At 44.7% G+C, this 13,447-nt stretch overlaps 1 protein-coding gene across 5 annotated transcripts in view; it reads left to right on the top strand.

Moving 5' to 3' along the window:
• Nucleotides 1-13,447, top strand: part of GRM7 (glutamate metabotropic receptor 7) — a 742,767-nt gene that overhangs the window by 94,343 nt on the left and 634,977 nt on the right. For 3 of the 5 annotated variants that reach the window (XM_089305658.1, XM_089305659.1, XM_089305660.1), the window contains exon 3: nt 120-388. The exons of the other annotated variants lie outside the window; for them this stretch is intronic. In XM_089305658.1, coding sequence (XP_089161784.1) covers nt 278-388 — 111 coding nt within the window. In that variant the 5' untranslated portion in view covers nt 120-277. The remainder of the gene's footprint in view (nt 1-119; nt 389-13,447) is intronic. 5 annotated transcript variants of the gene reach the window in all.

The raw sequence follows: 13,447 nt of genomic DNA, 5'->3' as shown, positions 1-13,447 counted from the left end.
TCAAGACTCCATCAATGTCCTTATTAGTTTTAAGGGTGTGAAAATGGCATTTTCTTATCTAATTCGGTTCTCTGAATGATGCTGCAGTACAATTAAGCACTCTCATTTGGACTTTGCAGGGTAGGTCTCTACATATGGTAAGAATGACTGAAAATACGAAGAATTTCAATAAGGTTCATTTCAAGACTGGTTTGAAACGCTTCACTCATAAGTAAATAAATAAATAAATAAGCAGGACAGCTCCAAAGCTCCGGCAGCACAGTGCTGCCCCTGAGAGATGCCCAGGAATCTCCTTGGAAGGAGTAGACAGGAGAGATTCTCAATTAACATATGGATGATTTCTATGCAAATGAAGGCTTCTTGGACGCTCAGCTCTAGGGGATGTTTGGTAAGTTTGTTTAATTATGATAATTGTGCTATTACCTCTGAAATCTGTTTACCCCTGTATTTATACATATCTTTTGTTTTATGGAGGTCCCTTCCCATTCAGAGACCCAGAGCAGGGCGGGGGTTACTTGGGCAGTCTGGTTGGGCGCTCAGTTTACTTGTTCTGTATTAGGGGACTAGTTTTGTACATCCTATAATATTCTAATGTCACACATAAAAATTCCCAAGGGCTGCCTTGCCAGCAAATGGAATGTTTCTTCAAAATTAAATTGTGGTAGATGACCACATTTTGCAAAGAAAAAAAAAAAAAAACCACCGTATTTCTGGGGAAGGAATGGCCTGAATTGACCAGGCTGAGGACACCTTCATGTGAGTCGGAGGAACTGATCTCTTAAATAATTTTCAAATTTTAGTTGTTTCTTCTTAATGTCTATTTGAAAAGCAGGGTGATTGATAGATTCGCCATCCACTGGTTCACTCCGCAGATGGCCACAAAAGGTGGCCTGGACCAGGCTGAGCCCAGGAGCCAGGGGCTCTGTGGGTGGCAGGAACTCACATACTTGAACCCTCATCCACTGCCTCTCGGGCAGATTAGCAGGGAACTGGATAAGAAGCGAAGCCGGCGAGACTTGATACAGGGTGTGGGTGTCCCAAGCAGAGGCTTTACCTGCGGCACCGCAGTGTCCATCTCCAAGTCTAGTTTTGCGGCTGGAGAAAGTGAGGCTGAGGATTTGGGGGTGGGTGATGTAATGCGATGTACCCCACACTGTGCTGTAGCGTCTCTACTGTGTCCTAGTAACTTGGTCTCCACTGCTTCAGTTACGATTGGACAGTTGTTCTGCCAGAAGGGTAATGGATCCATCGAGCAGGTGAACAGGAAATGTTTTATGTGGCCTGTGACTTTGTTAGTGTTTGAGCAGTTTTCCCTCATGACCTTATTCAGTCTGTTGAATTTTTGATAGGCTAATCTGAACCAGGGCCATCACTGATACGTTAACTTCTATGTGTGTGACACGCACAGCTTTTTAGCATGTGTGAGTTCACACAGCCTTTTATTGAAGTCCACACACTGAGTCTGTTGGTGTTTCTGAAATGATTGGTCATGTTAGATTTTTCGTTCTCTAGGCTACACCATTCTATAAGACCAGCTCCTTGAAGTTCTATCATCCTGGCCAGTCTGTGCTAAATAATTTTTATTGTAGCTTTATCTTATATGCACAGCACAACTGGAGACATTTAGCACAGAGAGTCTGCCAGAGTTTTCTCTGCCTCACTTCTTTGGTTAATGTAGAATATTACATTGATGAATATCGAATATTTATGCTCGGAAAAAGTTGGCTATGTTTTGTTCTGTGGATGGGGATGAGCTGTGACTTGATGCTTTTAGATACCTGAGATCCTCTTGGGGTTTTGGTAGTATCACTGTTGATTTGGTTAGGGTTTATTTTTATTTCCTGGTGTTTTATTAATACATATTTTTAGTACCACAAAGTGAATCCTTCATGATTGAAAAACAGATTTTTATCTTTATTGAGGTTTTTGAAAAACTTATTTGAGGAATGGCCAGTTGGCAGGAGTTAGGTCTCTGATACACTGATAAACCAGTAGGCCAAATGGCTGCTTCAGATTTTTGGTTTTTATTTGTTTTAAATCACAAGTTTTCAATGAGATGAACCTAAAAAGCCAATATTAACTACTTCTTCTTACATGGTGTTTCCCTCACTTTTATTTCCCACTATTGTTTAGTCTGTAGGTCTTGTATCTGGGAGGATTTTAATAAAACTTCCCACTCAGTCCTTTGACCTTAAGACAAGATGATTGGCCAGCGCCGTGGCTCAATAGGCTAATCCTATGCCTTGCGGCACCAGCACACCAGTTTCTAGTCCCGGTCGGGGCGCCGGATTCTGTCCTGGTTGCCCCTCTTCCAGGCCAGCTCTCTGCTGTGGCCAGGGAGTGCAGTGGAGGATGGCCCAAGTGCTTGGGCCCTACACCCCATGGGAGACCAGGATAAGCACCTGGCTCCTGCCTTCGGATCAGCGTGGTGTGCCGGCCGCGGCAGCCATTGGAGGGTGAACCAACGGTAAAAAGGAAGACCTTTCTCTCTCTCTCTCTCTCTCTCTCTCTCACTGTCCACTCTGCCTGTCAAAAAAAAAGATGATTACGACTGAGAAGAGGGCAAGATTGGCTCATGTTGCTGTTGACTGTCACTAGTGCTGAGCCTTCTACAAAGGGTGGTTGGGGTCTTGAAAGCCACCGTCATTGTGTCTGAAATAGTTTATTTTGGGTCTGGTGTGGTCTACACGCTTGTGTATCATGAAGCTTGGGTGTTAGAATTTGAACTCCGTACCTAAGGTCTGTTATGTGCTTGTGTTAGCAGATGGAAGTCCTGGGGGCTAAGCCTTATTACTGCAATCAAAGGACTCAAGAGAACCTAGAGAGAGAGACTGCCTAAGAGGACCCGGCACAGAGGTGCCTGTGCACTGGGAAATCGGCCCTCATCCCGTTCAATCTGCTGGCGCTGTGGTCTTAAACCTTGCAGCTTCCATACTGTGTGATGCATAAGCCACCTCGTCTGCAGTCCTTGGTATAAGCATTACGGGCAGAGTAGCACACACTTCTTAGCGGGCACAGGGAACACACTGAAGCAGAAGACTAGCACCAGTTTGTTCCTGTCTCCTATATGATTTCCTGAATACAACGGAGTGGGAAGGGTGATCCTTGGAAGTCAGGCTCTTCAACTGTCCCAATCACTTTTGCACCCTAGAAAGCAGACCCTAAGAGGCCGGTCGGCTTTCCACCTGGACTCTGTTCCCGTCTCCTGGAGCTAACACTGTTGAGTAACTGGAGAGGCTTTGGATTCTTTTTCCAAGAGTCTGCTTCAGTGCCTCAAGACAGCAAACATGTGGCCCAAGATGGGTGCTTGTTTGGTGGTGGTTGTGTGTGAACTACCAGAATAGGCTTGCTTGCACCATGCCACCTTAATTGCTCTAGTACCTCCTTGTCATTTGAATAGGACAACATGACAGTCTTCAGGTGTGGAGGAGGAGGAGGAACAAAAAGGACAAGTCAGTGTAGGGACAAGTTGATAAGAAGGAGATGAATCTTTGCTACCTCCTTTCTCTTTTCTGTCTTTGTCAACTACAGTGCAGGGCAGCGTGTGGCCCTAGCCATCTCCCTTCACAGTGAAAGGACCAGAGTGACCCATAGACAATAAACACACGTCTAATTCATCTTATGGAAGTGGTACATACAATCAAATAAAGTCATTCTGATTGTTTGCTGTATATGCTGACTCAAATGGCTTTTTTGGATTAGTCCTGTCCCACACACACAAAAAAGGATTTTGTTTACTGCCTGGATATGTTTTCTTGGGCTTGTCAGTTAGGAAATACCCTTGTTTTTGTTAAGAGTAGAAAAGCATAGACAAATAGTGCAGGGCCAGATACAGGAGCATCTTGGAAGCCTGTGTTGAGATTTCTGTTGCATCGCATTGTTGATCTCTGCAGCAATTTCCCCATCTCTGTGAATGGCATCATCCCCTATCACAGTCATGTTGTCAAACCGGTGACTGATGGGTAGAACACACTGCTTATTAACTGTGTGAGCTTTTCCCTGCGCTATTGCTCTGAGTGTAATTGAACGGCCTTTAAGCTTTATTTGAAAGTCACTATTATTTAGTGCAGACATCGTTGGATGGGCTTTCATGGAAACACTTACAGGTAGGCAGACCACTGAAGAGCACATCCTTCATGTTAAGATTGGGATGAACTGAGATAAATCCCGGGAAGGCTGTGTGTGAAAATTCAGCATGATACGGATGCATTCCTTCCGTAGGAATTGACTGGGTTGTGATAGTCACCCTCCCTGAAGCACGGCTGTGCGGCTGGTCCTGGCAGTCTTCATGACACAACTCAGCAGTTGTTGTTCGTAGTTCATGACTGATGTGTTCTACATTGAAAACATAGGAGGTACAATGAAAACATTCCCCTGAATTCTACGTGAGGAAAAGAGGTGGCAACGTGCCTGAATTTCCGCATATGCTGTTGTATTCACACCTGGATATGATCATAATCTGTAATGTTGCTATCATGCATCTTGATTAAGAGCTGGAAATTGTGATAGCAAAGAATCAAAGCCTAAAATGTTGGTCTTCCTTCATTGGAAGAGCTCGGTAGACAAATGAGAGATGCCTCAGCAGAGAAAAGAAAATGCGAATTTAACGAGGAACAGTGACTCTGGATACAGGATAAGTGAAAACTTAGACATGGAGAAGCAGAACTACTTTGCATATACAGCCTCTTTCATTACCTCCCCCAAACCTTTCAGAAAAATATATTTTTCCATGGAATCTTAATGCAAGTCAGCTAAAGCCGAGAAGCTCAAGTAGCCTGATTTTTTTAAGTTTGGTTGGTAGAGGGAAAGTATGTATTTTGTTTCTCTTCAGAGTTGGGGGTTGTATGACTTTGTTAGGAGTTCTCCAGGGTAGGATTAAAAATAAACAGCTGTGTACACTGTTCCTCTCTGCTCCACTCCAGCTATTAAGTGAGTTAGTATTATTGTCAGAGCTGTGTTTGAATTAGACCTTGCAAAATAAAAGGTAAGACATTCCATCCTCCTCTCTCCATCCCCAGTCCACCCCACCCATTATTTAGTCGGTTGACAAAAAGGAAGTTCCTGAAGAGAGATGAGTTTGGGAATATTTAAACAATTAGTACAGTGAAGATCAGCCTGGGTTGCTCAGAGTATGAAGATCTGAGATGACGCAAGACAGCACACATGGAAATCCAGCAACAGGTATTTCATGGACTGAACGAAGCTGTACACTGGAGAGTTTGTATCTTTTCAAAGGACAACCAGGAGACCCTACAGCAGCTTAGCAGATGGAGCTCAGGATCAAACTTGGGAGCACATATCTGCAAATGAATGCAAAAGTATGGAGCCATGACAAAGGGGGAGTTTCATTCTAAGAAGAGAGAATCAGCATGAGTTAGCTAAGAAATACAGTCCATGTGCCAAGGTAGGCATTAAAAATAAATGCATAGAAGTGGAAGATGTGACCCTTGGAAGTCAGGACTTTGATTGCGCCAATTACTTTTGCCATTTGTAAGAAAAATAACTCAAAGAATGGATTAAATGAAGGTGTACTATGGTAGTGATAATTAGCAATAGGGAATTCCAAGTAGAACTGATTTTCAGATTACTTTCTGGCTGCCTTTTCCCATATCTAACCTTGGTTAAGTCATTACTTGATGCACAAATTGAAAAGACCCCTACTGATACTGGGTGGTTGTCACCAATAAATGTGTAATTGCCCTAGAGCCTAAGAGATTGAGTTTTGCAATTGGTCTGTCTGTCTTATCTCTGCCTCTTCATTGGGGAATGGCTTGAGAAGAGGAATAGTTTATCCTTGGCTATTTTTTCAGGAAGAACTACACTACAATCTGCAGTTGAAAGGAATAATGACTGCTCATGGAGATAGTTCATTCCCACTGGTGGTGTTGTGATAGACACCAGAAAGTCACATTGCAAAAAACCACTTAGAGAAGTAGAGTCAGGAAAGGGCCACTGAAGTCAGTGAAGCTATCTACGGTTGGGTTGTAAACACGCTCACTGTTGCCTGTCCTGAAGATACTCCCAGGTACACGCGTGTGGTTTTGGGACCCAGCCATCTCCAGGGAGGAGTAGTCGGTCTAGCAGACAGTCTGGTTGGAATGCAAGGCACAATCAAGACATGGTATTTATTACAAACGTCTCCACCAATTTGGAGATTATTTTAATATTATCAGATCTATTCATAGCCACTCATTTTACTCTGTAATCTGAACTCAGAAACTGCTCTTACATGATGTGATGATTTTTTTGGTGATGATAAAGCAGATGACATTCGTAGTAATTCAGAAAGAATGTGTTGGATACTCAAAGACAGCAGTAACAAGAGACCAGCTCTACTTCAGAGGCCGTCGATGGCTCAGTTCCTCAAAAAGCCTCATTTCTTTGTACAAAGCTCATGCTCTTGCTCATGAATTTGATAAAATATATGTCCCTTAAAGTAATCTCTTGGATGTGAAATAATTTGAGTAGGTTTATGATCCTATGACCATCTATGTCTTAGATTAAATGCATACCAAGTAAAGAAAGTCATCGGTAAGTACGTAAAACTCATTGTCAGAATAGAATCTACATAACTTCCTATTCCACTTGAGTGCTCTGTTACCTGAAAAGCAATACAAGGATAGATAAATGCCCCTATTTCTCCCACATCTGAACTGCAGTTCTTTAATCAGACCCTGTGTAACATCTTGCAGAAACTTACTGCATGAGGGTGCATCAGAAAACTCAAGGCAAGTGGAAATAAAGAATGCATTTTGGTGCAAAAGTTTCTGGAAGTGATGGACAGAGAGGTCTTCAAAAAGTCTATGGAAAGTGTATAATGGAAAAACATGTACTGATCTCAAAATGTTCCACACCAAAATAAGCTTAACTCATTTTTCCCATGAACAGTTCAGATTACCTTCAACCTAGTTGAGGCAGCTCAACCTGCAATAACAGACACGTTCAGAAATCTCTTTGGCTTAATGCAATGGAAATGTATTGCTAATTCATGTAGGGTAAAAATTGGTATGAGGGAAGGAGACTTTATCGACAAAGAATCTGCCATTTTTCATGCATGATTCTGTTTGTTGGAAGGTGGCTAAGAGTCAAGGGGAAGAGAGAGGTAGGAGATGAGAAGGAAGGTTCCTGGGCAAACACTGCAAAGCTCACATGTCACCTATGTGCAAAGAATGTTGATTAGAATTCAGTTGCGAGGCTATGTCTGACAGCAAAGAGGCTCAGAAACAGGGTGTAGATTGAGGAAGAAGGAGAGGAATACTCAGAGATAGGGAGTTGATGCCATGATACATCAGTGTCTAGTGCGGAACTACTTTAAAAGACCCCTCTGTTAACACAGGATACTGACGTCATTCCACACTCCAGTCAGCTATTCAGGAAAACTACTTAGAACTACTTCTGTCCTCAGGTTTAATAACAATACGAATTGGAAGATGAGATGGGTGTTGTGGCACAACAGTAAGCCATTGCTGACGACACCAGCATTCCTTATGACGCCAGCTTGAGTCACATGTATTATGCTTCTGATCCAGTTCCCTGCTAATGTGCTTGGGAGAGCAGTGAAAGACGACCCAAGTACTTAGGCCCCTGCCATACAATTGGCAGACCCACAGGGGTTCCTGGTTCCTTGCTTTGGTGTGGTCCATCCCTGGCTGTTGTGACCATTGGGGGAGTGTGCCAGTAGATGATAGATCTTTCTCTCTCTCTCTCTCTCTCTACCCCCCCCCCCGCCCCTCTCTTCCTCTTTTCCTCTCTACCTCTCATTCAAATAAACAACTCTTTAGAAAAAGAAGTGGAAGGATTTGGGATAATTCATGATATATAAAGATAAGGAAATTGTGATACTGAAACAAGAAGCCTTTATGACCCACCATGTGAAACTGGAAGATGGCATGGAAATGAAAACCAGAGTCGGATGGGTTCAGATACTTCAATCAATTACTAATGGAATAAATGTAGCAAGTGTGCCTTTTTTGAGTGGAATAGTGAGAAAAGGAAAAAGGATAGCTCTCCATGATCCCAGTCTGTTCAGGTACAGCATGCGCTTCTACAGTGTCAATTAAATCATGATGCTTGGCAGTAGGGTAGTGATGTTAGCATCGTATAGAAGTCGCATTGGTTCATACACTTTCTTTTTCAGTCCGTCAAGGGTCTGTGAGTAGTTGAAACACAGGATAGACTTCACTGCTGATGGCGGAAACCTGTTCCCCAACTGCACGCAACCTTTCACAATCTTTTACAAGACCCCATGTTGGCCATGAGTGTGTTTTTTTTAATCATCATTTATTGTGGCTGATATGCAGTGGAAATTGGTCTCTTAGTTAAAGTGGAGTGAAAGGATATTAGCATTATCTTGATAGAATCAGTTGCATAGGTTTTGAATGCTCTGACCTCAATCCAGTTTTTCTTATAAATGATTTTTCTTGATGTTTGCAGAATATGGTATTTGGAGCATTCATGTAGTCCATAATAGAAAATATTCCTCTCTTTTCTGTTTCAAGTGTCAGAAACCCAAAGAAAATGAAACTGTATTAAGGCACACAACTGAAGAGCTTAGGGGTTTCTTTGGCTTCGGGCATGACTATAGCCAGCACTACAAAACACTTCATAGGTAGCTATCTGTTTCATCTCTTAGCTCCACTTTTCTCAATGGACTTCAGACTGAATGCATGGCATTTCTACAAGGCAGATAAGTGAGCAGTATCAGCCTAATGCTTGTTCTCATGGTGTCGGGGTGCATATCCATCTGGAGTACCTTGGAAGAAAGAAATGGCACAGTCAAAGGGATGAATAAAGACCCTTTGATGTTGAAATTATTGACAAGTTTCAGGCATTTTAAAAGACAGTGTGGAGGGTCAGTGTGGCGCTCACGGCTGTGGCAAGACAGGGATGTGGGTGTTTCTGGGCTGAAGGCAAAAGTGAAGGATATGTTAGTAGAACAGGTAGGGCCAGCGCTGCAACTCACTAGGCTAATCCTCCACCTGTGGCCCCGGCACATTGGATTCTAGTCCCGGTTGGGGCGCTGGTTTTGTCCCGGTAGCCCGTCTTCCAGTCCAGCTCTCTGCTGTGGCCTGGGAAGGCAGTGGAGGATGGCCCAAGTGCTGGCCACCTGGCTCCTGGCTTCGGATGGGTGCAGTGCCGGCCTTAGTTGCCATTTTGGGGGTGAACCAATGGAAGGAAGACCTTTCTCTCTGTCTCTCTCACTGTCTAACTCTACCTGTCAAAAAAAAAAAAAAACAGGTGAGGACTGTGGTGGTCAGAGATGGCCACCCTACTGGAGCTGTAGCCGTCATAGAGACACACTGTCACTGCCAACCTGCATGCAGTCCGGGGGGCGGGCAAAACTAGGGGATGAATTCCCCACCCTTTGCTTTGTCCTCCTTTTTCCCAAATCTTCCAGTGCCTTATAAGAGACTCAGGCTGACACAGTCCTTAGAACTTGGCTATCAAGGGAACAGAGCAAGGAGACCATGAGGCATGAGAGGGGACCTGGAGAATATCTAACAGGGCTAGCTGATCCTGTTGTGTCCAACAATCCAGCAGCTTCATGTGATTTTTTAGAGAAAGTTCTCAATGTTTGTATTGATTGACAGGTGCATACATGGTGGCCAGGGACATTTGATCTTCTGGTTGTATAACCTTGTCCTTATGGATTTCTGTACTGTGGGATTAGCAGTGTCATCAAGAATATAGCTTTCTCAAGAAACAACCACTTTTGTTGTCCCATTCCCCATGGTGACCCTGGGTCATAGCAGGTGACAGTGGCATGTCCAGTGCTTGGGGAGGCCATGTCTTCATGTAGGATGTAGGGTGTAGGGTGTGATGTGGGAGCACTATGCTTTGTTGGCATCCCGAAGTCTCCATGAAGCTGGAAAGCGTGTATGTCACAACTGAGCCCTCTGGTATTGCTCAGTTATTGTCAGTTCCTCTGTGATCTAGCAGGGGTGGGGAATGTCCACCCCCGTGCCTTATCAGACTCAGGAAATTATCTGTGACCAAGAACATATGCTTTGGGGAGGAGTTTTCTCAAACATTGTTATGGACCCACAAAGCCAATGAAGACTGATGACAGTGTCTGGCTATAAGAGATAAGTTACCCCCTACTGCTGAGGTAGCCTAGTTGCTTACAAGAACTTCACAGCCAGTAAAATCAAAGTATTCAGTTTCCCCAGAGAAGGAGGAGGAGGAAGAGGACATCCTGAGGGTGATGCAAGGTGAGTTCGCCCAGTATTCTCCTTTGCACAGTGAGGTGTGACTTCCCAGAGACCTGAGAGGAGGGAACACATCCTCATGCCCACTCAAACATGGATGTCCTCCAAGTCTCACTCAGAATATGGAAAATAGCTTGTCAGTGAGCTGGCTTCCCAAGCACACTTGTTGTAGAGTTCTCCAGGCAGCTGCAGAAAATGAGAGCTGATCTGGCTAGATGGCGTAGTGTCAACATTTGTGATCCTCTGGCTGACACCTTTCCCCCTTACAAGGCATTGGTACATTTCTAAAGGAATGGTAAAAATGGAAACTTGCTGCTAATAAATTCATTTTTATTGAATAGTCTTTACTGCAGAAGAATGTGGCAGTAGTCTACAAACACTTGAAATGTGAGCCCCTAGCAAATGGATTTTCAGGAAGGATTTTATTATCATTAATTATTATTATTATTATTATTACTGTTGGTTTGAAGGAAATAATAGCCTATGCCAAAGAGTTCTTTAAAAAACCATTATGAGGGGGCCAGCGCCGTGGCACAGTGGGTTAATGCCCTGGCCTGAAGCACCAGCATCCCTTATGGGCACTGGTTTGAGAACCAGCTGCTCCACTTCCGATCCAGCTCTCCGCTATGGCCTGGGAAGCAGTAGAAGATGGCTCAAGTCCTTGGGCTGCTGCACCCATGTGGGAGACATGGAAGAGGCTCCTGGCTCCTGGCTTCGGATTGGCCCAGCTCTGGCCGTTGCGGCCAGTTGGGGAGTGAACCATTGGATGGAAGACCTCTCTCTCTCTCTCTCTCGCTCTCTCTCTCTGCGCCTCTCCTCGCTCTGTGTAACTCTGACTTTCAAATAAATAAATCTTTAAAAGCCACTATGAGGAAGCAAGCGATATCAAGCAGGTCTGTCTGACCTTTCCCCCTTCCCATAGGAATCCGTGCCTTCAGGGAGTTCAAATGCCCTTGCGCTGTCAGTTGGTTTTGTTCAGCCTTGTGATACTGCGAAGCAACATGATCGAGAGGAGGAAGCAGGAACTGCAGAGAGAGCTAATGCACACTCTGTGTATCTAATAGGAGCTAGAAGCTCACTGATTTACCAAAGACACATTTCCAAGAATCCTTTTATAGCATTCAACTCAGCGACGGTCAACGAGTTCAACTTCATTAAAAACAGTCCTTTCTTCTTGACTACTTTTGCTAAATTATTCTTGAAGTCTTTGCTTTCCAGGAGTGCTGAGGGCTTTCTGTTTTTTTAATCCCCTGGTGAGACACAGTGTTCATGCTGTATGCAAAAAGAGGCTGCACTTGTCCTGAGCAAACCTTAGCCTCCTAGTTGGAGTGAACAAAGCCAGTCAGTCAGTGCCTTGTGAATGAGGCTTGTCCAGGGATGGCAGCTCCTTTCTGTTTGATACTTAACTGAACCTGTTTATCTGTGCCCAGGTACTTGGTTTCAGGTTCCTCTCCACATCTGGGGGTAGTTTAGTCTACAAAGGACCTGGAAAAGTTGATAATGAAGTAGGTGGCATTTTCCTTTTACCATTAGTCCCCACTGAAAGGACCATCATGCCTTGGGAGATGTGGTGGGTTTGATGTGCCCAGGATCTGTGCCTGCTGTTGAGTAGCGAGTGTGCCCCAGCTGTGGCTTGGCTTGGCTGTGTCTCATGTGCTGGAGAGCTGGTTCCAGCTTAATGCTACTGATGAGCGGGAGGATCTGTAAGTGGTGGGGCCTCCAGAGAGATGACTGGGTCACGGCCACCCTCAATTAGGGGCGAATGCTGGTGTCACAGGGTAGGGTGGGTGGCTGGGGGGTGGGTTTGTTCTCAGAAGACTGACTCATCGCTCAAGAGCAAATCTGGCCCCTCCCCAGTTTCTGGAGTCTCTGATGTGTGCTGAGTTAACCATTTGCACAGGCACAGCTGATGTGCACTGACGAAGGCAAACACACAAGGTCAAACACATGGGACTGCCTGACCTCAGGCCTTCATCCTCCCAAACTGGGAGCAAAGGCCCCCCTCCCCCTCCCCCTCCCCCTCCCTCTCCCCCTCCCTCCATACACACACACACACACACACCTATGTGTGTATATAAGTACACAGGATGGGCTCTAGGACAAGATCTCCATTTTTTAAACTCTGACCCCACTTCCTGCACATTGCCTCCTGCTTTGACAACCCCTGTTGTGGCATCAGAGTGAGCTGTGTTGAAGGGATGACCTGTGCATCCCTGACCAGGAGCAGAGGGAGTTATGCATGGAAGGAAGCACAAACCTAGGGAAGACTTTAGTGAGTATGTGAAGTGTTTATGGATTCGGAGTCAAAGCAAATTGGCTGTCTGGAGAGCTGTTGTATCAAGTATGATTTTGAGTATCCACTAGTATTTTTAGAAGATGCCTTCTATGAAAAACTGGTTGGTAATATTAGTGTTGAAATCCTGGGGGAACAAATGCTGTTGGCACCTATAAGCATTACTACTGATTTATAGTAATATTTAATATTTACTTGGTATTCCTTAACCTGAAAGAACTGTCTACCAAAGAGAAAAAATGCTTGAGTGAAATGTTCAGTGCAGTTCCACTGTTACTATGACAACTGGCAGGCAGCAGGAAGTATGTCTCCATCTCTGCGGATAGATTCACAGGGTGCATTGGTCCCGTTGCCCAGGGTAGCTCTGGACCATGGCGGGTGACAGTGGCGTGTCCAGTTCTTGTTGAGGTCAGGTTTTCATGTAGGAATGAGAGGCAGCATGTGCTGGGGGTGGGCGTGGTGTGGGGGCGTAATCTCTTCCTGCTCTGCTCTGCTGGCATCCCAATGTGTCTCTACGGGGCTGGAAAGCGCGTGGGACACAGCTGAGGCCTCGGTATTTTTGCTCAGTTATTGTCAGTTTCTCTTTGATCCAGCAGGGGTGGGAGTGTCCGCCCACGCGCTGTGTAAGGCCCATGAAATCATTTGCTTCAGCTCTGCCAAGGCAACTGCAGGCAAGACTTGAAATTCAGTGAATCCACAGCAGGGCGATTTTTAAGTTGATAATTTTTCCACGGTGCCTCAATGACACTACAAATATCCAATGGCCCTTGACAGAAAAAAAGTTCCCCATGCCTGATTTTGGATAAGGCATCTCTAAAGACCTCACTCAGGTTTTCTGAAACTCCTCCCAACCCTTCATGTCTGCAGGAGGATATTAATAGCACCGCTGCGGATGTTTGTTTTTGGGATTTTACATTGTGTTTCTTCGTGTGAGGGAACTCTGTTT

The sequence above is a fragment of the Oryctolagus cuniculus genome, chromosome 10, assembly GCF_051225735.1.
Source record: "Oryctolagus cuniculus isolate XC-2025 breed Fujian yellow rabbit chromosome 10, ASM5122573v1, whole genome shotgun sequence".
In the NCBI taxonomy this organism is placed as follows: domain Eukaryota; kingdom Metazoa; phylum Chordata; class Mammalia; order Lagomorpha; family Leporidae; genus Oryctolagus; species Oryctolagus cuniculus.
The sequence above is the reverse complement of the archived record's forward strand: the minus strand, read 5'-3'. Positions and strand labels throughout refer to the sequence as shown.